Source organism: Delphinus delphis, chromosome 19, assembly GCF_949987515.2.
Source record: "Delphinus delphis chromosome 19, mDelDel1.2, whole genome shotgun sequence".
NCBI classification, from domain to species: Eukaryota; Metazoa; Chordata; class Mammalia; order Artiodactyla; family Delphinidae; genus Delphinus; species Delphinus delphis.
The window spans coordinates 43,722,117-43,745,969 of NC_082701.1; the positions used below are offsets into that span (position 1 = coordinate 43,722,117).

General features: G+C 54.4%; 2 protein-coding genes across 4 annotated transcripts; one reads left to right on the top strand and one right to left on the bottom strand.

Annotated features, from left to right (window-relative positions):
- Positions 1-1,200: 1,200 nt before the first annotated feature.
- Positions 1,201-4,138, bottom strand: VTN (vitronectin). Its single transcript, XM_059997034.1, has 8 exons — positions 3,979-4,138; positions 3,766-3,885; positions 3,342-3,689; positions 3,125-3,264; positions 2,708-2,864; positions 2,389-2,541; positions 1,626-1,976; positions 1,201-1,397 (listed from the first exon to the last, which is right to left on the bottom strand). The coding sequence occupies exons 1-8, from the start codon at positions 4,040-4,042 to the stop codon at positions 1,285-1,287; spliced, it is 1,446 nt and encodes a 481-aa protein (XP_059853017.1). The 5' UTR covers positions 4,043-4,138; the 3' UTR covers positions 1,201-1,284.
- Positions 1,420-23,841, top strand: SARM1 (sterile alpha and TIR motif containing 1). 3 transcript variants are annotated; one of them, XM_059997033.1, is made up of 9 exons: positions 1,420-1,481; positions 10,676-11,291; positions 13,709-13,921; positions 14,228-14,319; positions 14,437-14,672; positions 16,535-16,637; positions 16,714-16,903; positions 21,667-21,788; positions 21,878-23,841. In XM_059997033.1, exons 2-9 carry the CDS (start codon positions 10,776-10,778, stop codon positions 22,005-22,007), a joined length of 1,602 nt encoding a protein of 533 aa, XP_059853016.1. In that variant the 5' UTR covers positions 1,420-1,481; positions 10,676-10,775; the 3' UTR covers positions 22,008-23,841. The 3 variants fall into 3 exon arrangements, with proteins under 3 accessions (XP_059853016.1, XP_059853015.1, XP_059853014.1); XM_059997032.1 differs by lacking the exon at positions 1,420-1,481 and adding an exon at positions 5,540-6,274; XM_059997031.1 differs by lacking the exon at positions 1,420-1,481 and adding an exon at positions 5,725-6,274 and having other exon boundaries at positions 13,709-13,867.
- The last annotated feature ends 12 nt before the right edge of the window (positions 23,842-23,853 follow it).

Genomic DNA, 23,853 nt, shown 5'->3' on the forward strand with positions numbered 1-23,853 from the left:
AGAAGGCTGGCCCCGCCTCCAGGAGGCGGGAGGTTTAGCATCCAGCTTGAGGAGGGCTGAGAAGCCCCGGAGGAAAAGGGGGCTTGCAGGGGTATGGGTGGGGCAACCCTGTTCCTCTGGGGCTTCACAAAAGAAGCTGGCCCCAGCCCCGCTCCTCGAAGCTCAAACTCTGGCAGTCTGTGTCTGAAATCCTGTACTTTGTGAAAATCCTCCCAGGGCTCCGTCCAGGAAGCCAACGAGATCACTCTCTAGATGCTCCTCCTGGGGCTCTGGTGCTGGCTGCCTTGGGGGAGAGCGGGTGGAGTCTTATCCCACAACTGAGGATGGGGCTGGGGAAGCTGGACAGGATGAGAAGCTGGACAGCAGATGAGCGGCAGCCACCCTCCCCTCAGCAGGGCTGGGAGCAGATGTCGCCACCAGATCACCCTCAGTTCTGCTTTAGAGCTTTGCCTGCACCTAGCCCTTTGTCCCTGGCCCTTCAAGAGCCCAGAGGGACTTCCTACAGTCCGGGAACTTGGAACCGGAGGAGGTTCCACAAGTACATTTGAGGGGTTTTGAGAAAGATGTTTGTTTTTACAGTGTACTCATCGTTTGGAAGTCTTCTGGGCCACTTTTCTAAGAGAAATAGGTGCATTTGAATTTCCTTTCAGTTCCTGCCCTTCCTGTGTCTCCTGCCTCAGTGCTCTGCACCCCAGACCCAAGACAGAGACCTCAAAGGCCCATTATCATAGGGATAGGTTTGGGGGAGCACAGTGACCGCTTCCCCAGGGACCCAAGGGTCTGAGCTAACAGCACTTCAGGTCCAGGATGGGCAGAAAAGCTGAGCTGGAACCCACCACCTCCTGCCCCCCTGCCCCTTCCAACACCATAGTCAATGACAAGGGGCAAAACAAACCCAGGGCTGGGTAGGGTAGCTTGGTGACTCCTGTCGTCCTCAGAGGGGTCCAAGCTCCTGCTTAGTTGCTGGTGTGTTGCTGGGGGCTGCTCCGTGTGCGAGGAAGGCTTTCTCTCACGAGGCTCTCCCAACCCACAGCTTTTCTGGCTCATGGAGAGGGCCTGAGCCCAACACAGGGTGGACACAAAGAAGGATCTTCTCTGTCCCCTCCCCCAAGTCACCCTGACTGCCCAAGGTCCCCTGTTTTACCCAGGCAGATCCCTGCCTCCTGCCTGTCCACCCCAGTCAGGACAGTAGTCTTAAACTCAGGGCCAAGGGATCTTTATTGAGCTGGGAGGAGGATGTTGGAGGAGGGAGCAGCAGAGGCCCAGCTGTTTGGACTCGGACTCTTACTCGTGGGCAGGGACTGGGCAGCCCAGCCAGTACTGGGCGATGGAGCGTGGGTAGGGAGGGATCACAGCATCCACTCGCCGCGTGCGAAGGTTCACTCGGTAGTACTTGTCTGGAAGAGAGGTTGGGAGAGGGTGCATGAGACCCTGCCTGGCCTTGCCCATCCTGTCCTAAGACCTGGGTCTCTCCTGGAAGGGTAAGTGAACATCCACAATGCACCAGAGGACTCCCGGCCTGGCATTTTGGAGTCACCACTCAAGGGCTGTGTTCAGCCCATGAGGACCAGGGACAGCAGGGATGACCCAGCTAGACCAGCTACAGGGCTGGCGAGGGCTCCCACCTCCTGAGAAGAAGTAGACGCTCTGGGTGGGCTCACAGTTGGCAGGCAAAAGCCAGTCCATCTCGTAGTTATCATAGTTATAGTCTCCCAGGCCCAACTCCTCACTGGAGAACCAGGACAGCCAGGTGGAGCGAGATTGCCGGTAGGAGTTCTGGCTGCGTCTGCGGCCACGGCCACGGCCATGGCGCGAGCGGTAGCGTTTACGATTGCGACGCGCAGACTTGGTCATCTTGGTCCGAGAGGAGCGGGGAGCTGAGCCTGAGATGTAGATGTGGCCAGCCATGGCCGCGTCCACTTGTCCAGGCAAACCATGCCAGTCCCGGCTGATGAACCTGGGCTTTCCAGCACCACCTGTGGCAAGGAAGGGGTTAATGGGGAGCCCTGGAGGTCACGGACGGGCTATGCCTTGTCCAAGGACACACAGCAAGTTAATGGCAGAGCCCAGCATCCCAGCCTTCCGACTACCTGTTCGATACGCTTTCCCCTGGCCTCCCTCCACCATATCCCTCCCCCGTTGCCTCAGCTACAGCTCCTCCTTCTGCTGGCTGTGCTCTTGGCTGTGCTAGGCAAAGTCCAAGGTGTGGGGTCCGGGTGGAGGCAGGCCTCCCCTACAAAGGTCAACAGAAGCAAAGTCTGGCCTGAGCAAACAGCTTTTGACCGATAGATGCACAGTCACAGCCCCTCAGGCCAGCTCAGCCCTACCTCTACCCTGGGGGATCCCAGCCCTCTGGATGGGGACGCAAGAGTTGCCCTCCCTCTGTACCAGAGGAACTGCCCCAGAAGAGAAGTCTGAAGATGTCCTCCCAGCTGTCCCGCTGCAGCAGAGCAAAGTGTTCGAACACGGCCGACTGGGAGCTGCCTTCGCACTCCTCTTGGCTGGGCTGCTGCTGGAACTCGTACTCCCAGTACTGTTTCCCTGCGGAAGGGTGGCCATGAGCAAGGCTGCAAAGCCCAGAGGCTTCGGAAGTTAGGAGCTCCTGGCGAGGGGGGTGGGGATAATCTGAGGCCTGTCGCCAGTGAAGTTTAAAGAAGACCAAGACTGCTGCAGCGCGTGCACACCCTGCCTCCCACCTCCCGAGTACCCTTGAAGAAGTAGACGCGCTCCCGGCCACTGTAGCTATGAGCGGGGAGGGCCAAGGCTGCGTCCACGTTGTCCGGAATGCCCCTGAAGCCTTCAGAGATGTTGCGGGGGAAATCGGGGTCCAGGACACCATCCTCAAAGCGCCAGTACTGACTACCCTAAGGGGTCGGGAAGGAGAAGAGGGTGAGGAGGCAGTTGGCTGTGCACAGAGGCAGAGTCCCCACCCAAGGCGGCAGGCCTAATTCCAGGCTTGTCACCCAGGACCTGGAGCCTTGGGCTTCTGTGTCCTCACAGAGCCCCAGCCAGGGACCACAGGCCAGAATCCAGCCTTCTTGCCTACTTTGATCCTGGGCACAGCAGCACTCAGCCTCTGCCTAGGATACGCTCGGCCCTGACCCACAGCCCCTGGGTCTGGCACCTTGAAGAGGTAGGTCTTCCCCTGACAGTTGATGCGGGTGAAGGCAGCATCAATGGGACCCTCGATGCCCCAGACATCGCGGATGAGCTTGGGGTACCCAGGCCTCACTGCCTTTTCATCCAGCTCATAGCAGTAGAGCCCTAGAGGGAGGGAGGCTGTGTGAGGCAGGATGCTCCTGGGGCAGACCCCTACCCCAATAACCTGCCCCTCAGGTCACCTCGGAAGGCAAAGAGGGAACCATTCTTGAGGTCGGTGAAGGCGTCGAAGGGCTTCCCACTGCACTGCTCTTCCTCTGCTGGGGACTCGGAGATCCCTAGATTACCAGTCTCGGGCATGAGGGTCCCCACTTCAGGCTCTGAGTTCCCCCGCCCAGGTCCTGGGGCTTCTTCCTCAGGGTTCAGAACAGGTGTCTGCTCAGTAGTCTCTTCAGGCTGGGCCTGCCGGACAAAGGTCTGGGTGGGGCTCTCTGGCTGTGCCTGGACGCTGGTATTGGATCTGGTCTCCTCGCGGTAGTCGTGGAAGCTGTACTCGTCTTCTGGCAGAGTGAATACATCCCCACGAGTCACTGCAGGCGGGGAGGGTGGTAGTGAGTCTCCAGCTGCAGAGGGGACCCCAGGCCCGCCCAGCCACTCTGAACGCACCTTGGGGCTTGCACTCGACCACGTAGTCGGAGCAGCAGCTCTGGTAGTAAGAGCAGAGCTCGTCACACTGACACTTCCTGTCGGAGTTGAAGCCCTCAGTGCAGCGGCCCTTGCACGACTCTGTGGGGAGGGGGTATCAGTTGGCACGGCCAAGGCCAGACCACCCTTGCCCACCCTACATTGACCCAAATGGCCACCAACACCCTCCGGCACCTTGGTCAGCCAGAACCACCCACGCCAGCAGGGCCAGCATCAGAAGGGGCCTTGGGGATGCCATGGCGGGGCCTCCAGCCTCGAGCCTGGTGAAGTAGGTTCTCTGCGGTCTCTGCTCTGATGCCTGAGGAAGGGAGGGAGTGGCAAGACAAGGAGGAGGGGAACCAGAGGAGAGGAGCTGCCTTTTCTACTGCTCTGTTTGCTCAACCCCCAGCCCAGCCCCCAGTGACCCGACCCCAGAGGCTGTTGCAGCAGAGGGTCATGTTCCTGGAACTCCGGGCCTGGGAGAGCTGTGAATAGGATCCTTACCAAGCTCCGGGGCATCTCTGAAGTGCACTAGCACAGTGAATCTGGAGGGCAGAAAGAAGTCCCACTCTGCCGCTCACGGGCTGTGGGACCTTGGGGCAAACTGCTTTACCTGCCTTAGTTCTTTTTTTTTGGCGAAATGAGATTAATCATACTCGCCTCACAGGGTGTTGGGAGCTGAAGCAGACAAAATGCCCAACTCCTGGAGTAGCTCCAACTTCATTCTCCATTAGTGGTTATTGACCTGTGACCTGTTTGATCAGGCACATCCCTGGCTGGGTGGTTCACCCACCCCTTGTGTATTTAGGGCGGTGAAAGAGGGGGTGGGAGCTGGGGACACTTTTTTTTATCATAAAAGAACAAAGTTTCATTTCTGGGTTCATCTCCAGGGTGCAATTGATGTCCCCAAGCTGGTCTTCACAGCACGGTAAGTTGGGTGAATATTAACCCTTTGGACTGGATGTGATTCCTGAGTCTTCCACTAATTTACTGCTTCTCAGCAGGCCACTCCCTGACCCCACCCTCATCCTCCCCCATCGGTAACAAGTGGCCCAGTTCCCCACACTTCTAGGCTCCAGTGAGAAATAGGATCCCTCTACCTAGAAAATGCTCACTGGCACACAACGCCTGATTTTGTGCCCACTTTCAGGGGTTCACATACCTCTGGAAGTCCTCCCACCACCTGGAGGGAGTGATCCTCAGAGATTCCGATGCTTTTTTTCTGTTCTACAATCAGAGGGGAGTGTGACTTTGGAGAAACTTCTCCATGGACCTCAGTCGGTTCAGCCGTTAAATGGGAGCAGTAATTGCTACCTCGTAGGCACGATGTAAGACTTACTTGAGAAACAGGCATAAAGCGTCTCAAGAGTTGCTATTATGATTGCATTAACCACTAGTAGGGCAGAGGCACCCTCAACCGTGTTGCCCTCACATTCCAGTGTCATCCCAGTGTCTCCGACGTAAAACCGGAGCAGTCCTTCCGCCTCCCACCTCCTTCCCCTGCCACCAGTAGAGGGGGCAGGGAACGTGACTAGGGGGAGAGGCCCGGCCAGCGTGTGGGCGTAGCTGGAGAAGACTTGGGAGTGGGGCTACGCAGGCGGCAAGGGAGGAGCCCCGCGAGACCGAGAGGCGGGGCGTCGGCTCCCCGACCACAGCTTCTCAGGGGCGGGGCTCCTGCAGAGCATCCCTGCGAACCTAGGCGAGACTGGAACCGCTCTTTGTTCTGGTTGCTGCTTTCTAGACCCTCTGGCCCCTGGGTCCATTCCTCGCCTTCCCACTCTCTCCTCCCGCCTGTCCCCTGCATCTGGGCCTGCATCCCCTTCCCCAACTTCTTCGTCCTATATCCTGCCCTCACCCCTCCCCCAAACTTCTGGTCGGTGCCCTTGCCTGTTACCTTTCTCTCCACCCTCCCTCTTGCATCATCTTCCCCCTGGTCCCCTCTTGGTTCCTCCTTTTCCCAAGGTCTGGGTCGCTCCGCCCGGCCCCGCCTCTCCAGGGATGTCCCCTGAAACCCCGTGCCCATGGTCCTGACGCTGCTTCTCTCCGCCTACAAGCTGTGCCGCTTCTTCGCCATGTCGGGCCCACGGTCGGGCGCCGAGCGGCTAGCGGTGCCGGGGCCGGACGGGAGCGGCTGCGCTGGGCCGTGGTGGGCGGCGGGCAGCCGCGGGCCCCGCGAGGTGTCGCCAGGGGCGAGCACCGAGGTGCAGGGCGCCCTGGAGCGCGCGCTGCCCGAGCTGCAGCAGGCGCTGTCGGCTCTGAAGCAGGCGGGCGGCGTGCGGGCCGTGGGAGCCAGCCTAGCCGAGGTCTTCCAGCTGGTGGAGGAGGCCTGGCTGCTACCAGCCATGGGCCGCGAGGTAGCCCAGGGTCTGTGCGACGCCATCCGCCTGGACGGTGGTCTGGACCTGCTGCTGCGCCTGCTCCAGGCGCCGGAGCTGGAGACGCGCGTGCAGGCTGCCCGCCTGCTGGAGCAGATCCTGGTGGCAGAGAACCGGTGAGGGGGCCGGGCTGGGGCGGAGAGCGCCGCGTGGTATAGGGTCGCAAGGGCGGTCGAGTGCCTCGGTCTCCCGTGTGCCTCGCACGGTGCCTTTCCTGCCTCACCTCACAAACCCCTGCATTATATCCCTGTTGGGGACCAGCGTGTCCATTTTACAGATGAGGAAACTGAGCCCTGGGAAAGTTTAGTGACTTGCCCAGCGTCACACAGTGAACTAATGGTGCAGCCAGGATTCACTCCCAGAGCTGGTGGGGTGAGAAATGAGAGAGGGGAGGAATGGAGTAGCAGGACAGGAATCTGTCCCTGGTTCTGAGGATGGAGCTGGGATCCCATTGCCCAAGCCCTCTAAACCCACAGCCCTCCTCCCGATGGGCCTGGATATCCTTCCGTGCTACCTTCTCTCTGCCATACCGTCTCACTCCCACTAAAAGAGAAAGAGAGCATTGCTCAGAAAATAGGAGGGGGGACCCCTTTCCTCTTCCCCCAGGCTGAAATGAGTGCTTACCTAAGGTTACCTGCTGCCTTCCTGCCACCCCCAGCAGTCCACTTCCTGCTTCCTCCTTTTTCATTTTGCTTCATGTAACAGGACAGACATGATCTCATGCTGTGCCTGCTCATGGGAAACACGATGGGTGTTTTCAGTTGGGATGGATGGTGGGGGAAGAGAAAACTGAGGTGTGGAGCTAGGCAGGGGCCAGAGTATGTGTTCCCTACATCTTCCCCACACGTGCCAAGATACAGTAGGTGGGGTCCAACTGAAGGCTGGTTGCTATGCTTCCCTGCCTCTTGGGATCTCCCCTGGAATATGAGGACCACTGACCCACTTCCTTGCGCCTCTAATGCCGGAGGAGACCAGGCTGTCACACTCCAGTCTCATGCTGAATTCTCGGGCCCTTCAGGTTTAGAAGGGTTTTGGAAGGGCCGCTTTCCATTTATGAAGCTCTCAAAGGTGTGATGGGCATGGATTAGGGGCGTTTTCCTTGCCCTTTTCAAAAAGTAAAGATAAGCTTGTGGATGGTGGAAATGATACAACTTTCAAAAGTGCATGAATGAAGCAATTTAAGTTGGGAGGCCCAGTTAGGATTCTGCTTGTTCAGTAAGTCATTAATCTTCTATCTAACAACAGGTGTCCTGTTGGGGATGGGCTGTGAATGTGGAGGGCTAGCAAATGGAGTGGGTGCTCACTGGATGTGGTGGGCTAGCACTGAAGGGCGTGTCCTGTAGGCCTGGTATGTGGGATAGGGCAGTTATAACTAGAACTCCTGGAGAATGGGTGCAGCCAGCACCCTAAGAAGAGGAGGGCTGCAAGATGCAAATAGAACTGATACTTTTCAAGGTTGAAAATAACAATCCTCACCTGGTTCAGAACTACTGAGAAAGGAGGCGCACTAACCGGTGTCTCTGGTCCCAAGAAACAACGTGTTGGTGTTGGCATCGCTTCAGGACCAAGGACAGAACCCAGCGAGCCAGGTCCCGATCAAAATCCTTCCAGAGAAAGGCATAATCTCCCCACACCTCTGCACTGCTCCGAGAGGAGGCTGGGAGGGCAAGAAGGGAAGAGGGTGATGACACACTGAGAATTTGTGTCTATGAAATTTTTTCCTTCCTCCACCAACCAACTTCCTCATAAAGAAGGTTCTTCCATCAGTGCACCCACTCCTTTTGCCATTCCCTTTCCTGCAGCTCTCTTCTTCCCTGGGTGCTGCCACACTCACTGCCCGGGAGCCTAGGTCACAGCTCCACTGACCCTCGAATACCAGGAGAAGCCCAACAGGGTAGGGCGCTCTGAGCCTGGTCCCACCACACTCTTACTGCTAGCCCTCTAAAGTCACAGCCTGCCCCCTTCAGGAGACCATAATGAGGTTAAATGGCTTTCCCAAGAATACACAGTGAATAAGTGGAGGTGACAGGTTTTTAAAAGAAAGAAAGGAAAAGGAAAAAAAAAAACAACAACCATGGCACATAAATTCAAGTGCAAAGTACAAAAATGATACACACTTAAACATTCTTCTTTCTGTTCACTGGAGGCAAACCGGTGAAACAAGTTTCTTGTACGTCTTTCCAAGAGAGAGTCTCTGCATATAACAAGCACTTGCATATATGTGTATATTACATATACAGGCTTATATATGGACAATTTACCCCTCTTTCGGAGCTGTGATTTGATCCCAGACCCACAGCCTCTCAGACTGTAGAATTGAGTGAATAAATGTCACAACTAGCACAGAGTTCAACTCTATAAAGGTGCCAAGTGCATAGGGGAAGGTGAGGGCTGGGGTTCAAGAAATGCACAATTGCACAGTTCCCTGGTGGCCTAGTGGTTAGGATTCCGGGCTTTCACCGCCATGGCCTGGGTTTGATCCCTGGTCGGGGAACTGAGATCCTGCAAGCCTCGCGGCCAAAAAAAAAAAAAAAAGGAAGAAATGTGAATAAAGTCCTCTTTCTGAATTGATGTTCCTGAACATGCCCTTCCCTTCATGGAGCCTCAGGCGGGGTGTTGTTGGATTAGATGACTTCTTAAGCACTTCCTGGTTCTGATATTCTTGGAGTATATATAGTCAGATTGTTCTGGAAGCACAAAGTGCAGACGAAGGATCTTGAGCCCTGGAGACAGAAAGATGTGAGTTCAAATCCCAGCTATGCCTCTCACCAGCTGTGTAACCTGGGCATGCCACGTAACCTCTCTGAGCCTTGGCTTTCTCCTTGGTTAAAGGAACAATTGCAGTGCTGTCTGCCCGAGTGCATGACTAGAACCCATCTGTTCCTTTGGGCTACAGAGAAGTTCAGTGATCAGCTCAGCAAAGCTGTCCTGGCCTCAGGCCATGTTCTGGGCTCAGCTGGGCCCTGCAGTGGACACAAAGTCATAAGCACTGTGGTCACTGTGGTGCTCACTGGGCAAGGACTCCATAGCTGGCTGGGCCTATAAGTCTTTGAGGGACATCACTGGTGGAGGTCAGGAAGACAGGACACTTTCACCTCTGCCTGGAGTGTGGCAACTCTCCTGCCTCCTCTCTTGGCCTCCAAGCTCTCTCCCTTTGACCTGTCCTCCCCACAGCAGCCAGAGCGAGTTTCCTAAAACCTATGTGTTAACCAGGTCACTCCCCTTCCTGAAGCCCTTCAGTGACTCCCCATTTGCCATCAAGATGAAGTCCAAATGCTTTGAGATGGCTCAAACGGCCCCCAGGAACTCTTTCCTCACTCTTCCCTTGAAACTTCCACCTCAACCACTTGAAGTAGCTTCTGCTTTTTACCCATTTAATGGGTGTAAAGTGATAGCTGGTTTAATTTTTATTTCTCTGATTACTAATGAATTAGAGTATCTCTATTTGCTTGTTAACGTTTCGAATTTCCTTTGATAAATTGCCCATTTGTGTCCTTCGCCCCTTTTCTGTTGGATTTACTGCCTTTTGCTTGTTCATTTGAATATGTATTTATATATTCTATATATGAGTCCCTTGTTGATTTTATACTTTTCCTTGTTTGTTTTAGACATTGCAAACATCTCTGGCTTTCTTTCTTTTCCTGGAACGTGCCAAGCTCATCAGCCCTCGGGGCTTTTGTCCTTGCTGTTCTCTCTGCCTGTTATGCTCTCCTTCCAGATACTGGCAAGCAGGGGTCTCTGGACATTTAACTCGCAGATGTCACTGCCTCAGACATATCCCTCCACCCAGGCACTCTCCATCACAGCACCTGGTTTTGCTATCGTTTTGGTCAGATAACTATTATCCTGTTCATTCGCTGTTTACTTGCTTACTGTTTGTCTCCATATTAGCTGTTATTAGCTCCAGTCTCTCTTAGGCACTGTTTAACTTCAGCCCCTACTGCAGTGCCTGGCACACAGTAAGTCCTCAATAAATGGTGTTTTGAATGAATGAATAAATACACCCCAGTCACACAGCATAGAGTGCAGAGAATTTTGATGAAATGAACATTTATTGAGTCTTTCCTATGTGCCAGGAACTGTGCCAAGCACTTTAAATGCATTTTTACATTAGTTCTCGTAATAACTCTATGGGGTGGGTATGCACTTTATCCTATTTATGAGATGAGGAAACCAATAAAGATAAAGGAAGGTACCCAAGGTCCCACAGCTAGAAAATGGTAGAGAAGAAACCAGGACCCAGGAGATCTGCTCTAGAGCTAGAATTCTTAACCACTACACATGCTGATTCTCCAGGGAAGGGTGTCTGGGAAGAAATGGGTGTGGCCAGGATGGAGCACCCTTATAATCAGAGAAGTCTGGTTGTCCCAGGGCAGGAGATGAGGGAGGTGGAGGAGGCAGGGAGGACCAGACTCATGTACTATTTGACGCTAGCGAGGCCCAGAAAGCATAAGGGTTAAGATAAGCACCCCGGGCTGCGGCAGCTCCACTTCCTCCCTCCCGCTTTCCTTCGGCAGGGACCGAGTGGCGCGCATCGGGCTGGGCGTGATACTGAACCTGGCAAAAGAGCGGGAGCCGGTGGAGCTGGCGCGGAGCGTGGCCGGCATTTTGGAGCACATGTTCAAGCACTCGGAGGAGACGTGCCAGCGGCTGGTGGCGGCCGGCGGCCTGGACGCGGTGCTGTACTGGTGCCGCCGCACCGACCCACCGCTGCTCCGCCACTGCGCGCTGGCGCTGGCCAACTGCGCGCTGCACGGGGGCCAGGCGGCGCAGAGGCGCATGGTGGAGAAGCGCGCCGCCGAGTGGCTCTTCCCGCTCGCCTTCTCCGAGGACGAGATGCTCCGACTGCACGCCTGCCTCGCCGTGGCGGTGCTGGCCACCAACAAGGAGGTGGAGCGCGAGGTGGAGCGCTCGGGCACGCTGGCCCTCGTGGAGCCGCTAGTGGCCTCACTGGACCCCGGCCGCTTCGCCCGCTGCCTGGTGGACGCCAGTGACACCAGCCAGGGCCGCGGGCCTGACGACCTGCAGCGCCTTGTGCCGCTGCTTGACTCGTCGCGCTTGGAGGCGCAGTGCATCGGGGCTTTCTATCTCTGTGCCGAGGCTGCCATCAAGAGTCTGCAGGGCAAGACCAAGGTGGGTGCGGGTGTGGGGTTGGGTGGGGAGGGGGTTAAAGAGAAACTGGGAAGGCGCCCCAGAGGAAATGACATTCAGCTGGGACTTGAGGAACTTCCCTGGCGGTCCATTCGTTAAGACTCCACGCTTCCAATGTAGGGGACACGGGTTTGATCTCGGGTCAGGGAACTAAGATCCCGCATGCTGGTGGCACAGCCAAAAACAAAACAAAACAACAAAGAAAACAAAAACAAACAAAAAACTAGGACTTGAAATACACATAAGAGGTGAAACAAGGAGAAAGATGAGGGACCCATCATTCTGGCCTTGAAGGCAAGACCAAGGTTTTATGTAGGGGACATACATCTCTGCATGATCTCTGTGTTCTACAAAGATCACCCTGACTGCTGCGTGGAGATGGGGTAGGCAAGGGTGAGGCTGCAGGCAGGGGGGTCAGATAGAAGGCCATGGCAGGGGGCAGCTGGGATGGTGGAGGTGAGGACCAGGGCATGACAGCAGAGGCAGAGAGAAGCAGATTCCAGAGGTACTGAAGAGACAGAGTTAGAACTTGGTGGGTGGCTGGGTGAAGGAAGATGAGCAGCTGAGGATACTCCTGGCTTTGGACAACCCAGTGGATGGTGACAGTGCTACTGAGATAAGGTGAACTGGGTGAGATAGTTTGAGGGTGGAGAGAAAGTGAGTTCAATGGGACAGATGGAGTTTGAAGTGCCTGAGGGATGACAACCTGGGGTGCTCCAGTGGGCCATTCTGTCATTTGGGTCTGGAGTCCAAAAAGGAGATGGAGTAAACAGAGGCAGGACATCCATGTGTCAACTAGATAACTCCCACCCAAGTCCCAAAGGGTCCCCAGTCTCAGGACCTGATATGCAGCCTTTGCCCTCTGCTTTAAATTGCTGTGTGACTGTGGGTACCTGGCTTCCCCTCTCTGGGCCTTTATGTGCCTCACTTTTTTTTTTTTTTAATGTGGGATATTCTTTTTTTTTTTTTTTTTTTTTACTATTTATTTATTTGGTTGCGCTGGGTGTTAGTTGCAGCAGGCAGGCTCCTTAGTTGCGGCTTGTGAGCTCCTTAGTTGTGGCATGCAAACTCTCAGTTGCGGCATGCATGTGGGTTCTAGTTCACTGACCAGGGATCAAACCGTGGCCCCCTGCATTGGGAACGCGGAGTCTTATCCTCTGTGCCACCAGGGAAGTCCCTATATGCCTCACTTTGACCTCTGGAAAACTGAAGGAGTGGACCACAGCAGCAGTTCTTACCCTGGATGTGAGACTAGTAATAGTTAAATTATCGAAAGTTTCTGGTGTTAGTTTTTTAAATATTACAGAATTAAGATTATCCAATAATGTCACTCTCCCTCCTTTGTATTCCTCTGGAGGTTTGGGGGGTTAGTGACACAGCACACTGCATGGACCACCCTATCTGTGCGACAGTGGTCATCTGGGGCTGGACAGAGGTCATCAGAGGAGTGTGTCTCACAGGTGATTGTCACCCATCACGTGTGTCCCCATAGATGCAGAAGAGACTGTTGTGTTAGGGGGTCTCTGAGGCCTCTTCCAAGGTCCAGTGTTCTAGGAGCTTTTGATTCTCCTCTCTGCACCCCAGAGTTGGGCCATGGGAGGACTGGCTTTACAAAACAGGCCATTCTGTTTTGGGAGGAGGGAGTTAAAGGGAAGTAGGGAGTGAGGACCCCAAGGAGTGGGTCTTGGCAGCAGCCATGACCACCAGCTCTGGCACCTCTTTCCCAGCAAGGCCAAGTGAGCGCAGTTCAATATAGACATAGTGAGCCCTCACTCTGTGCCCTGCAGTGTGCCAGTTATGGGACTCCAGGGGTGACTAAGACATGACCTCAGCTTACAGTCCAGTAGGAATTGCACTATCAATTAACAACAGTAGCATCCAGAGTGTAGCACAAGGCCTAACTGGAGGTATGGGCCAAGCTGTGGGGCAATCAAAGCAGGCTGCATGTTGGAGGTGCCAATCAATTTGGATCCAATGGATGAGTAGGATTCCCACAAGCAGGCTAGAAGAACTAAGCGTCTGGAAACACCACAGGTTGAGTGAGGCCCAGAGGTGGGAGAGCCTCCATGGGTGGGTGGCTTGGTGAAGGGGGAGTAGAGCGGGGATTGGTGGGCAGGGGCTGCACTGTGCCAGGCCTGGCAGCCATACTGAGAACTCGACTTGATTTCAGGGCAGATGGGAGCTGTAGAGGGGAGGCATGAGAGCGACTTACCTGGTCAAGAGTTGAAGGAGCTTCTGGAGGGGGAATCCACAGGACCTGGTGATTTATTGGATAAAGGCAGGGCAAGGGCAGACGGTGGGGTTTTCAGCGGTGAGAAGAGGCGAGGGAAGGGACCGGGCACGTTTGGGGGCGGCTGGTGAATTGGTGGGTCCAAGACACGCTCTCCGCACTTCCCCAGGTATTCAGCGACATAGGTGCTATCCAGAGCCTGAAACGCCTCGTCTCCTACTCCACTAACGGTACCACGTCGGCGCTGGCGAAGCGCGCGCTGCGACTGCTGGGCGAGGAGGTGCCACGGCCCATCCTGCCCAGCGTGGCCAGCTGGAAGGAAGCCGAGGTCCAGACATGGCTGCAGCAGATCGGCTTCTCCCAGTACTGCGAGAGCTTCCGGGTAGAGCCGCACGGGGTCGCCGGCCGGCGGTCGGAGCAGGCGCATCCCCGAGGGCCGCGTGGCCGCTAGGGGCGCCCTGCACACAGGCGACCGCGCCCCATCCCGGCGCAGCACGCCAGCGGCACCAGGGTGGACTTTTGGGGGTGGGGAGCCTGTACTCAGTGTTTTTCGGGGTCATTCGGTTCTCATCTGGGTCCCATCCGCCTCCCCCACCGCCATCTCCAGGTCCCTGCTCTTGATCTTGTGCTGGGTGGGGTGCAAATGCTGAGGATGGGAGCCTTTCCTTACATCTGACCCCTCCTCCAGGAGCAGCAAGTGGATGGAGACCTGCTTCTGCGGCTCACGGATGAGGAACTACAGACCGACCTGGGCATGAAGTCAGGCCTCACCCGCAAGAGGTACGGAGGGTCCAGCCCGCATACTCCCCCGCCCCGGGCAGGTCTAACTAAACGCCCCCTCCGCCTCTAGCCAATGCCCAGTCAAGATCTCAGCATCGTCTCCTCCCTTGGGTGCAGATTCTTTAGGGAGCTCACAGAGCTCAAGACCTTCGCCAACTACGCTACATGCGACCGCAGCAACCTGGCTGACTGGCTGGGCAGCCTGGACCCGCGCTTCCGTCAATACACGTATGGCCTGGTCAGCTGCGGCCTGGACCGCTCCCTGCTGCACCGAGTGTCGGAGCAGCAGCTCCTGGAGGACTGCGGCATCCACCTGGGCGTGCACCGCGCCCGCATCCTCACGGCCGCCAGAGGTCAGCCTGCCCACCTGGGCCCCTACCCCTGCCCCTGCCCCTGCCCTGGAGGGGTGAGGGGAGACACACGGGGGGGGGGAGCGCTCAGAGCCTCACTGCGGGTTGATTGAGCACGTAGGCTGTGCTGCACTGGACTCTGAGGATGCAGATGAATATGTTGCACCTTGCCCTCAAGAAGTTCCCAGTCTGAGGTGGGTAGGAGGGTGGGAGGAAGGCAGATGTATAAACAGGCACGTGGCTGCAGGAGCTGGCATGCCCAGGACTCCAGTGGGAGCCTAGAGGAAGCACCACCTACCCTGTCCACCCAGGCCTAGGCTTTGGAGAGGGGAAGATGCCTGACCAGGTCTTGAAGGATGTGTTGGGGGTGGGGAAAAGAGTGGTGGCAGCAGGAAGAGCAGCCCAGGCAGAGGGAGCCGTACATGCAAGTGTGGAGGTGAGACAGCATGGGGGCTGGGTACAGGGGATGTGGGCGGGAAGACAGAGGGCTTATCCTGTTAGTCCACAGCTGACAAAGTATGGGTGCTTTAGGGAGGTCGTGAGAGCAGAGTGGATCCTAGGGCTCTAGCAGCCCTCTTGATTTATTAACTTAATTTACTAATTTACTATTTGGCTGACATTTATTGTCAATTACTAGAGGCCAGGTCCTGATTATGAGATATTATGATTAATGAGATATTCTCTCATTAATCTCTACATCCATTCTGTGCAGTGGGTGTTTGTTTTTTTAAAGTCAGCTTTTAAAACTTTTTAAAGAATAAAAGTGGTATAATTTAACTTAAAAGTGTCCAGTTTGAACAGTTTTGAATGTATACCCCTGTGTAACCATCATCATAATCAAAGATAAAGGACAGTTCCATCATGGGTGTTAATTTTACAGATGATGAAACTGAGATTTAAATTCATTTTGTAAGGTTATAAGTCATTAAATGACAGAACTGGGATCTCAACCTCTGCCTTTATACCTCGTAAAGAGACAAACGTTGTCTGTGACTGTTGTGTGCATATTATAAGATGGGTCCTTTTCATGCATGCATGCATTCAATAAGTATGTACTAAGCTCCCACAGGGGACAAGGGACTGGGCTTTGGCCCCATTCTTTTGCTTCAACCAAAGCAGATTAAGTTCTATCATTTTTACATTGCAGCTCCCAATAAATCCCCAAGATTTAATTTTTTAAAAACAAGAGGGTGCTACAGCAAAAATAGCTTACAAACACCTCCTGTAGGGAGTAGGGAGCCATGCACAGCTTTGAAGTGGGGGCAATGACACACTCAGATTTGGATTTTAAGCAGAGCTCTCTGGTGCCTGCGGCAAAAAGATTAGACTGGGCAGGTGTGGATCTGGAGAGACCACTGAGGACGCTGGAGTTGAGGGCCTGGACACAGGCACGGCCCTGAGGCTGGAGTCCAGGATGTTGGTAGGCAGAATCCACAGAGCATGGTGCCTGACCCTGAGCATTGAATGTCAGCTCCATGAGGGCAGGGTTTGTTCTGTTCATTGCTGTATCCCAAGCACTAAGAATACTGCCTGGCACACAGAAAGCACTTAGTAAATATTTGTTGAATGAATGAGAGGCAGGAGTTGAGGCTGATACCCAGGTTTCTGGCTTTGGTGGGAGACTAGGAAGAAGTGGGGTCTGGGGAGGATTTGGGATGGGTTGGGTTTGGAGTACCTGTGGGCAGCTGGCTGTGCAGGTCTGGAGCTCTAGTGTAGGCCCCATCTCTCCACCTCTCTGACCCTTTATGGAGCAAGCCACCCTGCCTGGGCTGGGCTGAGAGGGCTGGGTATGCAGGAGATGATGTACCTCGTGGTGAATGATGGGGAAGGCCCACCCTCACCAAGCCGTCTCTTGTCTGCTTCAGAAATGCTACACTCCCCGCTGCCCTGCACCGGCTGCAAGCCCTGCGGGGACACTCCAGACGTCTTCATCAGCTACCGCCGGAACTCGGGCTCCCAGCTCGCCAGGTGACGAGGGGCGGACAGGCAGGCTGCCTGGGGCCTTGTGGGGAGGCCGTGGCAGTGACACAGGACCTCTTTGCAGCCTCCTGAAGGTGCACCTGCAGCTGCACGGTTTCAGTGTCTTCATTGATGTGGAGAAGCTGGAAGCGGGCAAGTTCGAGGACAAGCTCATTCAGAGTATCATGGGTGCCCGCAATTTTGTGCTGGTTTTGTCGGCTGGGGCTCTGGACAAGTGCATGCAGGACCACGACTGCAAGGACTGGGTGCACAAGGTAAGTGCTGGCCTCTGTGGTCCCAGCATTGGCCTGTGGCCCAGGGCACAAGGTTCCCGTTTCATTCTTTCTCACCTGCATATACTCCAGCAACCTCCATAGCCCAGCTGCAAGTCAGGAGCCATGGCTCTGACTGTAATAGGACTTGAGCAACTTACTTAGGTTCTCCGAGCCCCAGTTTTCTCGTCTACAAAAAGGGGGTAACTTACCTGTCCTGTTCACCTCGTAGAATTGTTGTGAGGGTCAGAGAAGGATGAACATGCTTTGAAAAATAACCTCTGTGAGGGAAGGGGGGCAGGAGAGCATAGTGACAGGCACAGTGGAATGGTTAAGAGCACAAAGCTGTGAGTTTAAATCCTGGCTCTGGCTTTGGGCAAGTTACTTAACCCTAATGAGCTTCATGTTTACCACTGGAAAGTGGGATAGTTATAGTACCTAACTCCCTAGGATAGTGTTAGGAAGATTAAAAGCGGTAAAATTTGTGAAGTGCTTAGCAGAATGCCTGGCACATAAGAACTGCTGTATGATAGCAGCAATTACGATTATTAATAGAATTTTTGTGAGTACTACCACTGTTTAATTCCCCATTGTATCCTGAGTGCCTAACGCATAGTAAAAACTCATTGGGAACTTGTAGAATGGATGGATGGATCTATATCTCATCTGTAGGTTATTAATCATTACTCGTTAGTCAGCAGGAACTGGGGCCAGGGCAAAGGGAAGCAGTTGTCATATGGATAGGGCCCTTGTCCTAAAGCAGCTGAGGAGACAAGGATATGACCAGAATGACTAGATCATACATAAATTGGTGTCAACGTAAAGCCGGGTAGGCGAACCTCTTACTTGCTATAAGAATATGGAGAAAGGAAAAAAACATCAAGGGCTGGAAAAATCCGGGGAGGCGTCGTGAAGGAAGCAGAACTTGAGAAGAGTCTTAAGAATTTAGGCCAGTGGAAGAGAAGGCATCTCAGGCAGGGCAACAGCAGGAGCAAAGAAGAAAAGTAGGCATGAGGGGCTTCCCTGGTGGCGCAGTGGTTGAGAGTCCACCTGCCAATGCGGGGGACGCGGGTTCGTGCCCCGGTCCGGGAAGATCCTACATGCCGCGGAGTGGCTGGGCCCGTGAGCCATGGCCACTGAGCCTGCGCGTCCGGAGCCTGTGCTGTGCAATGGGAGAGGCCACAGCAGTGAGAGGCCCGCGTACCGCAAAAAAAAAAAAAAAAAAAAAAAAAAAAAAAGTAGGCATGAGAAGGGTGCCAGAAACCTGCATTATCACTGGTATTGCCTTCTCCATTTTACGGATGAAGAAACCAAGGCTCGGAGAAGTAGAATAATTTTTCCCATGGCCACACTGCCTGGGCAGAAATCAGAACTGGGCTTTGAACTCCTCTTATCTATCTGACTCCAAAGCCCAAGCACTTTCTTAAGATCCAGCTTTGTCCTATGTCTCAGCTCTGAAGGGTGGGAGGGGAGGTGGTGAGATAGGATTGGAATCAGCTGACACCAGACTGACTGCATCTTTTCCCAACTCCGAGTTCAGTGATGTCACGCCAGTAGCTTGAAATCAGCCATGGTGGGAGTAGTTACACTAAAGAAATTGGTAAAAACTACAAATCAGGATTTTATTTGTTTGGTTGTTTTTTTCCCCCTCTGGAGAGCTAGCTGTTAAACATGTACCAGCACACCACTGGCTGGATAAGAACTAAGAAACCAGGTTATGGGGTTCCTAAAGGCAGGGAGAAGACCTGTGCTGAAAGCACTGGCAAAAGGGATCCCATGAGGGCAGTGATGCCATACCAGTGGGTTTTAGGGAGAAGGCTTCACACTAGGGTGCAGCCCAGATTGACAGTGGGGAAGAGGGTCAGGCCCCAGAGGCCATGTAGGAGGGTCTGAGTACTGGGTTTGGTTTGGGGAGGGGATGTTGGGTCAGAGAGACACCCTGGAGGATCATGGCTTAGAGCAGGTGGCAGGCGGCCTTCTGAGAGAAAGAGAGGAGTGTCTGTGAGCTCCGTGAGAGCTCAGACCTTGCCTTGTTCATGCTGCATCCCTGATGCCTAAAACCATGCATGGTACAAAGTAGGCTCTTGAAGAGTTTTTAGAATAATTGAATCAATGATTAAATAGATGAGTGATTCTGATGAAGCTGAGATGACTGGGAGAAACATACGTATCTACTAGGTTTACTAGGTCAGACTGGCCAGCCTCTGAATCGGTACAGTGAGCAGTGTGCTGTCTTTGCTTCTGTGTAATTCTGGACGAAACAAATGTCTAAAGGTTCCCACATAAGTTGCTGCAGGGCCAGAATTCATCCAAGTGCTCAGCAGAGAGGCAGAGGGCTTGGTTGAAATAGCCTTGGACTTGGAATCTGAATGCTTGAGTCAGAGACCTGGCCCCCTCCTGGGCTGGGCATGTATGTGACTTGGGAGCAAGTCCCTCCCCTTCGCTGGGCTTCCTTCTTCTCAGTTGTAAAATGGAGAGGTGCCCCAGAAGCCAATCAGGGTTGAAGTTATGCAGATTCCTTCCCCAGGAAGGCTCTGCTCCACGAGGGTGCCTGGCGTCCATCACTGTCCCAGCCAACTGCAAGGAGGGAGGAGCGGGCAGGTGGTGGGAGCCTTTGCCTTGGACCAGTCCCAAAGGCTCCATCATCCCTCCTTGGTTGTTTTTAGTACTGAATTGCCTCTGGTTTTAAAACTGCTTTCCTCAAAGCCACATTTAGTGGGTAATCAATATGGAAAACCACAAGTGAACTGCACTCAAAAAGTCCAATCCTTGTGGTACCCCCTTGAAAGGAAAAAAACATTCAATAAGCACTTACCAGAGCACCCATTAATAGGAATATCCTCAGAACAACCTAGTGAGGTAAGTTTTATTATCCCCACTTTACAGAGGAGGAAGTAATAACACTTGTTATTTATTTAAAGCTACACTGCATGCATACACTGCATGCTAGTCGCTAGCCTAACCACTTGCCATGGGATAGCACAGTTATTTCTCCCAGCAATCCTGCAAGACAGGGACTATCATTAACTCTATTTTAGAAATTAGAAAACAGAGGCTTTGAGAGCCTGTTGTTTTTGCCTCAAATGACAGAACCTGTGTCAGAGACTTGATGTGAACCCAGATCTGATGATTCCAGAGCGTAACCCCTAAATGCTATGCTGTCTCATTCATTCATTCAGCCAGTCCACTGTTAAGTATTTAGCAAAGGCAGACTATGGGCAAGGCTTTGTGAAAGATGCTGAGATACAAGGTGAGTCAAACCTGGACATGGTTCCCACCTTTATGTCTGGTGGGGAAGCAGATATTAAGTAAATTACTCATTAGTGAATTTAAATTTTTAAGTGTAGCATGTGATGTGGAACCTATGAGAACCTATAACAGGGGATCTGACCTGGTCAGGAAGTGAGGGAAGACTTCCCTAGGAAAGTTGATGGAGCTCAGATCAGAAAAATGAGTTGGTATTAGCTAGGTGAAAGGGCAGGGAAGAGTGTTCTAGTCAGAGGAAGCCCTGTGGGGGGAGGGAGGTAGCAAATCTAAGGGACTGCAAGGTCTGTGTGGCTGGGAGGACAGCGCAGGGATAGAGTTTGAGAAGTGAGCTGCGGCCAACCGCACAGAGCCTTGAACTTTATTCAAAGAGCCATGTAGAGTTGTGAAGTTTTAAGTAGGGGGGGTGACATGATCAGATTTGCATTTTGCAAAGAGTAGCTAGGTGAAGGGGCAACATGGAGAATGAATTAGAGGAGGCAAGAATGGATGAGAAGAGACCCGGTAGGGGCTAATGGTAATACGGGGTTGGAGCAGGGCACTGGTGGGGGTGGAGGTGGAGAAAAATGAGAGGATTTGAGAAATAAATAAGGACTACAACTGGCAGGGCTCAGGGTGGATCAGTTTGGATGCAGGGGGTGCGATGTACTTCTTGACACCAAATTTGTGCGGGCTTTTTCCCATACCAACAACCAGTTCTCCATTTCACCAGCACCAACTGGCTGTCCCACAATTCAGTTCAGTTCTGACACTAACTACCCAGCGGGAGCCAGTGTCAGACTCCGTGGTTTAAGGGATCAGTCTCACAAGTCGGCCCTCACTTCAGACCCAGTCGCAAGGCCCAGGCCACCTGCACTGCTGTCTGACTCAGCTACAAATGCAGGGGTTCCTATGACCACCCCCCTCAGGTTCAATAATTTGCTAGAATGACATGCAAAATTCAGGAAAGCACTTTACTTAACTATTACTGGTTCGTTTTAAAAGATACAACTCAGGAACATCCAAATGGAAGAGATGCACAGGGCAAAGTAAGGGTGGGTGGGAGCGTGGGCAGGGCTTCCATGCCCTCTCCGGGCCACCCTCTCCACACCTAGATGTGTTCACCAACCTACCAGTCCTTAGGGGTTTTATGGAGGTCTCATTATGTAGGCGTGATTAAGTCATTGGTGAGTGAACTCAGTCTCCAGCCCTTCTCCCCTCCCTGGAGGTGAGGGGGGCACTGAAAGTTCCAACCCTCTAATCACAGCTTAGTCTTCCTGGCCACCAGCCCCCATCCTGAAGCTATTCGGCACAGCCCCACCCCCCAGGTCATGCGAGAGGGCTTTAGGAGCTCTGTACCGAGAACCTGGAACAAAGGGCAAATGTAGATTTATCATACCACAGGGGATGAGGGAGAAGTCAACGTGGACTTCACGGCCAACATCCCCCCTTAGGCTCAGCCTGGCCCCGAGGTCCCTGGATGGGGCTCCACGTGTCCTCCTCTTCCCCTCTTCTTCCTCTAGGAGATTGTGACTGCTTTGAACTGTGGCAAGAACATCGTGCCCGTCATTGATGGATTCCAGTGGCCAGAGCCCCAGGCCCTGCCCGAGGACATGCAGGCTGTGCTCGCCTTCAATGGCATCAAGTGAGGAGGGGGCAGGGCGGGTTACACAGGCCCCCAGCCAGCAGCTCCCTCTGCCCAGCCCTCTGACCCACCAGCCTCTGCACCCACAGGTGGTCCCACGAGTACCAGGAGGCCACCATCGAGAAGATCATCCGCTTCCTGCAGGGCCGCGCCTCCCGGGACTCATCTGCGGGCTCTGACACCAGTTTGGAGGGTGCTGCACCCCTGGGCCCCGCTTAACCAGTCCCTAATTCCCAAGCCCTGCCGTGACCCCCCATTTCCATCATCCCCCCCAATGGAACAGCTCCTCAAACCGGCTTCCCTGGGCTGAGACAGCCTGGGCTCTTCTCAGGAAATGGCTCTCTGCCTCCCCCGACCCTCACCGTCCACCTCAAACCCAGCTTCCTCAGTATCTGGAAAGGGAAGGGAAGCCAGGCATTGGGGGTGCTAAGACCTCCCCTAGCCCCTGCCCCCAGGTCCTGTCTCGGGCAGGCTGACTCAGCCCCGACCTGGGAGTGTGCTGCACGCTAACCCCTCTGCTGCCCTGCCAACAGCCAGCCTGAGTAGAGTGAAGGCAGGCAGCCTCGGGCAGGGCTCAGTGCAATGGCCAACCCTCACCACCAAGCAAGGGCTTGGGCCCAGGAGCCAGCTAGGGATGAGAGGCTAGCCACGGCTCTCCACCGAGACTGCGCCTGGCCCCGGGCTCACCACTTCCTGCCATCCTGTGGCCTTGCCCTATAACCACTCAGTGCCCTTAGCTGGCCTGGTCTGGTCCCAGGTCCACTCCCAGCCTTCCTGATGTGCATCCTCCTTTGCCACATCTGGGGTCAGGGTGAGACTGAGCCGGCCCTCACTCTGGCTGGTCTGCAGCCGCGGCCTGCGCTCACCGGTGCACGGGAGCCCCCTGCTTGAGGCTGAGCAGGGGACGCTGCCTCTCGAAGAGCAGCTAGCCACCCTACCTGGCCTTGGTGCTGTGTGCCACGCCTCTGCCCATCATGGCCCAGCTCCCTTCCTCAGCCCCTCACCCGTCCAAGGCTGCCCCCGAACTGGCTCAGGGGGAGCTGGGGCGAGGCAGCCCTCCTGTGGCAGCAGCAGTAGCCTGGGCAGAACCTGTAGTTCCCTGGGAAGAGGCAAGATCCTGAGGAAGGGCATGGGGGTGCATTCGAATCACCTGGGAATTTTGTTAAAATCCCATTCAGGACACCTGGGGTGGGGCCCGAGTTCCTGCATTTCTCACAAACTCCCACCTGGGCTGAAGCTGGCGATCAAGGAATGATACCTTAGGAAGCAAGACTGAAACACAAATGCCTCACAAACGTTTGCCATTTCCCTGACACTTCACTCCATGGTCTCTAATCATCAGAGCAGCCTTACCTGGCATTATCTCCATCTTACAGAGAAGGAACTGAATGTCGTGCCCAGTTTCCCAAGTCACCAGTGGCAGCCCCAGGATGCAGACCTGGCCTCCTGGCGCTCAGTCCTCTGCCGGGGGGACTGAGAATCAGACGGCTTGCTCCACAGACGGCTGGCTTCCCTCTTGCCCCAAAGAATCTAGCCGTGGGGGGACAGGCTTTCACAACAGAAGGCTGACTCAGGGGCTGTAAAGAAATAACCGAGCAGGAGTGTCCCTCGGCCCCTTCCTCCACCAGGGTAGGAGAGCAAGAAAGCATCCTCCTTCCAATAAATGCAGGCTCCAGCTAATGGGCTCAGCGGGCACCTGCCCTGCCCCTCCCCTCCCCTCCTGAGGGCAGTGGGTTCACACCTGAAGGCTGGCTCAGCTCCCAGAGCCACCTCCTGCAGGTGCTGGCCAGGCCCCTCGGAGCTCTTGGGCCACATCGTCAGAAAGTCAAAGGTCTCGCTCCAGGCTTGGAACTCCTTCCTTCCACTCGCCTCCCTGTCAAAGATACTGCCTCTAGCCGGTCCTCTGACTGCACTTGACCCTTTTCCTTCTTGCCGCACGAATGCCCACCGGTGTCCTGGATACGACGGTGACTGAGGCAGACTGGATGTTGCCCTCAAGAGCAGAGACAATAACAATACAGTGTGATGAGTCTCCTCCAGGGGAAGCCTTCTGTCTTTTTGTCCC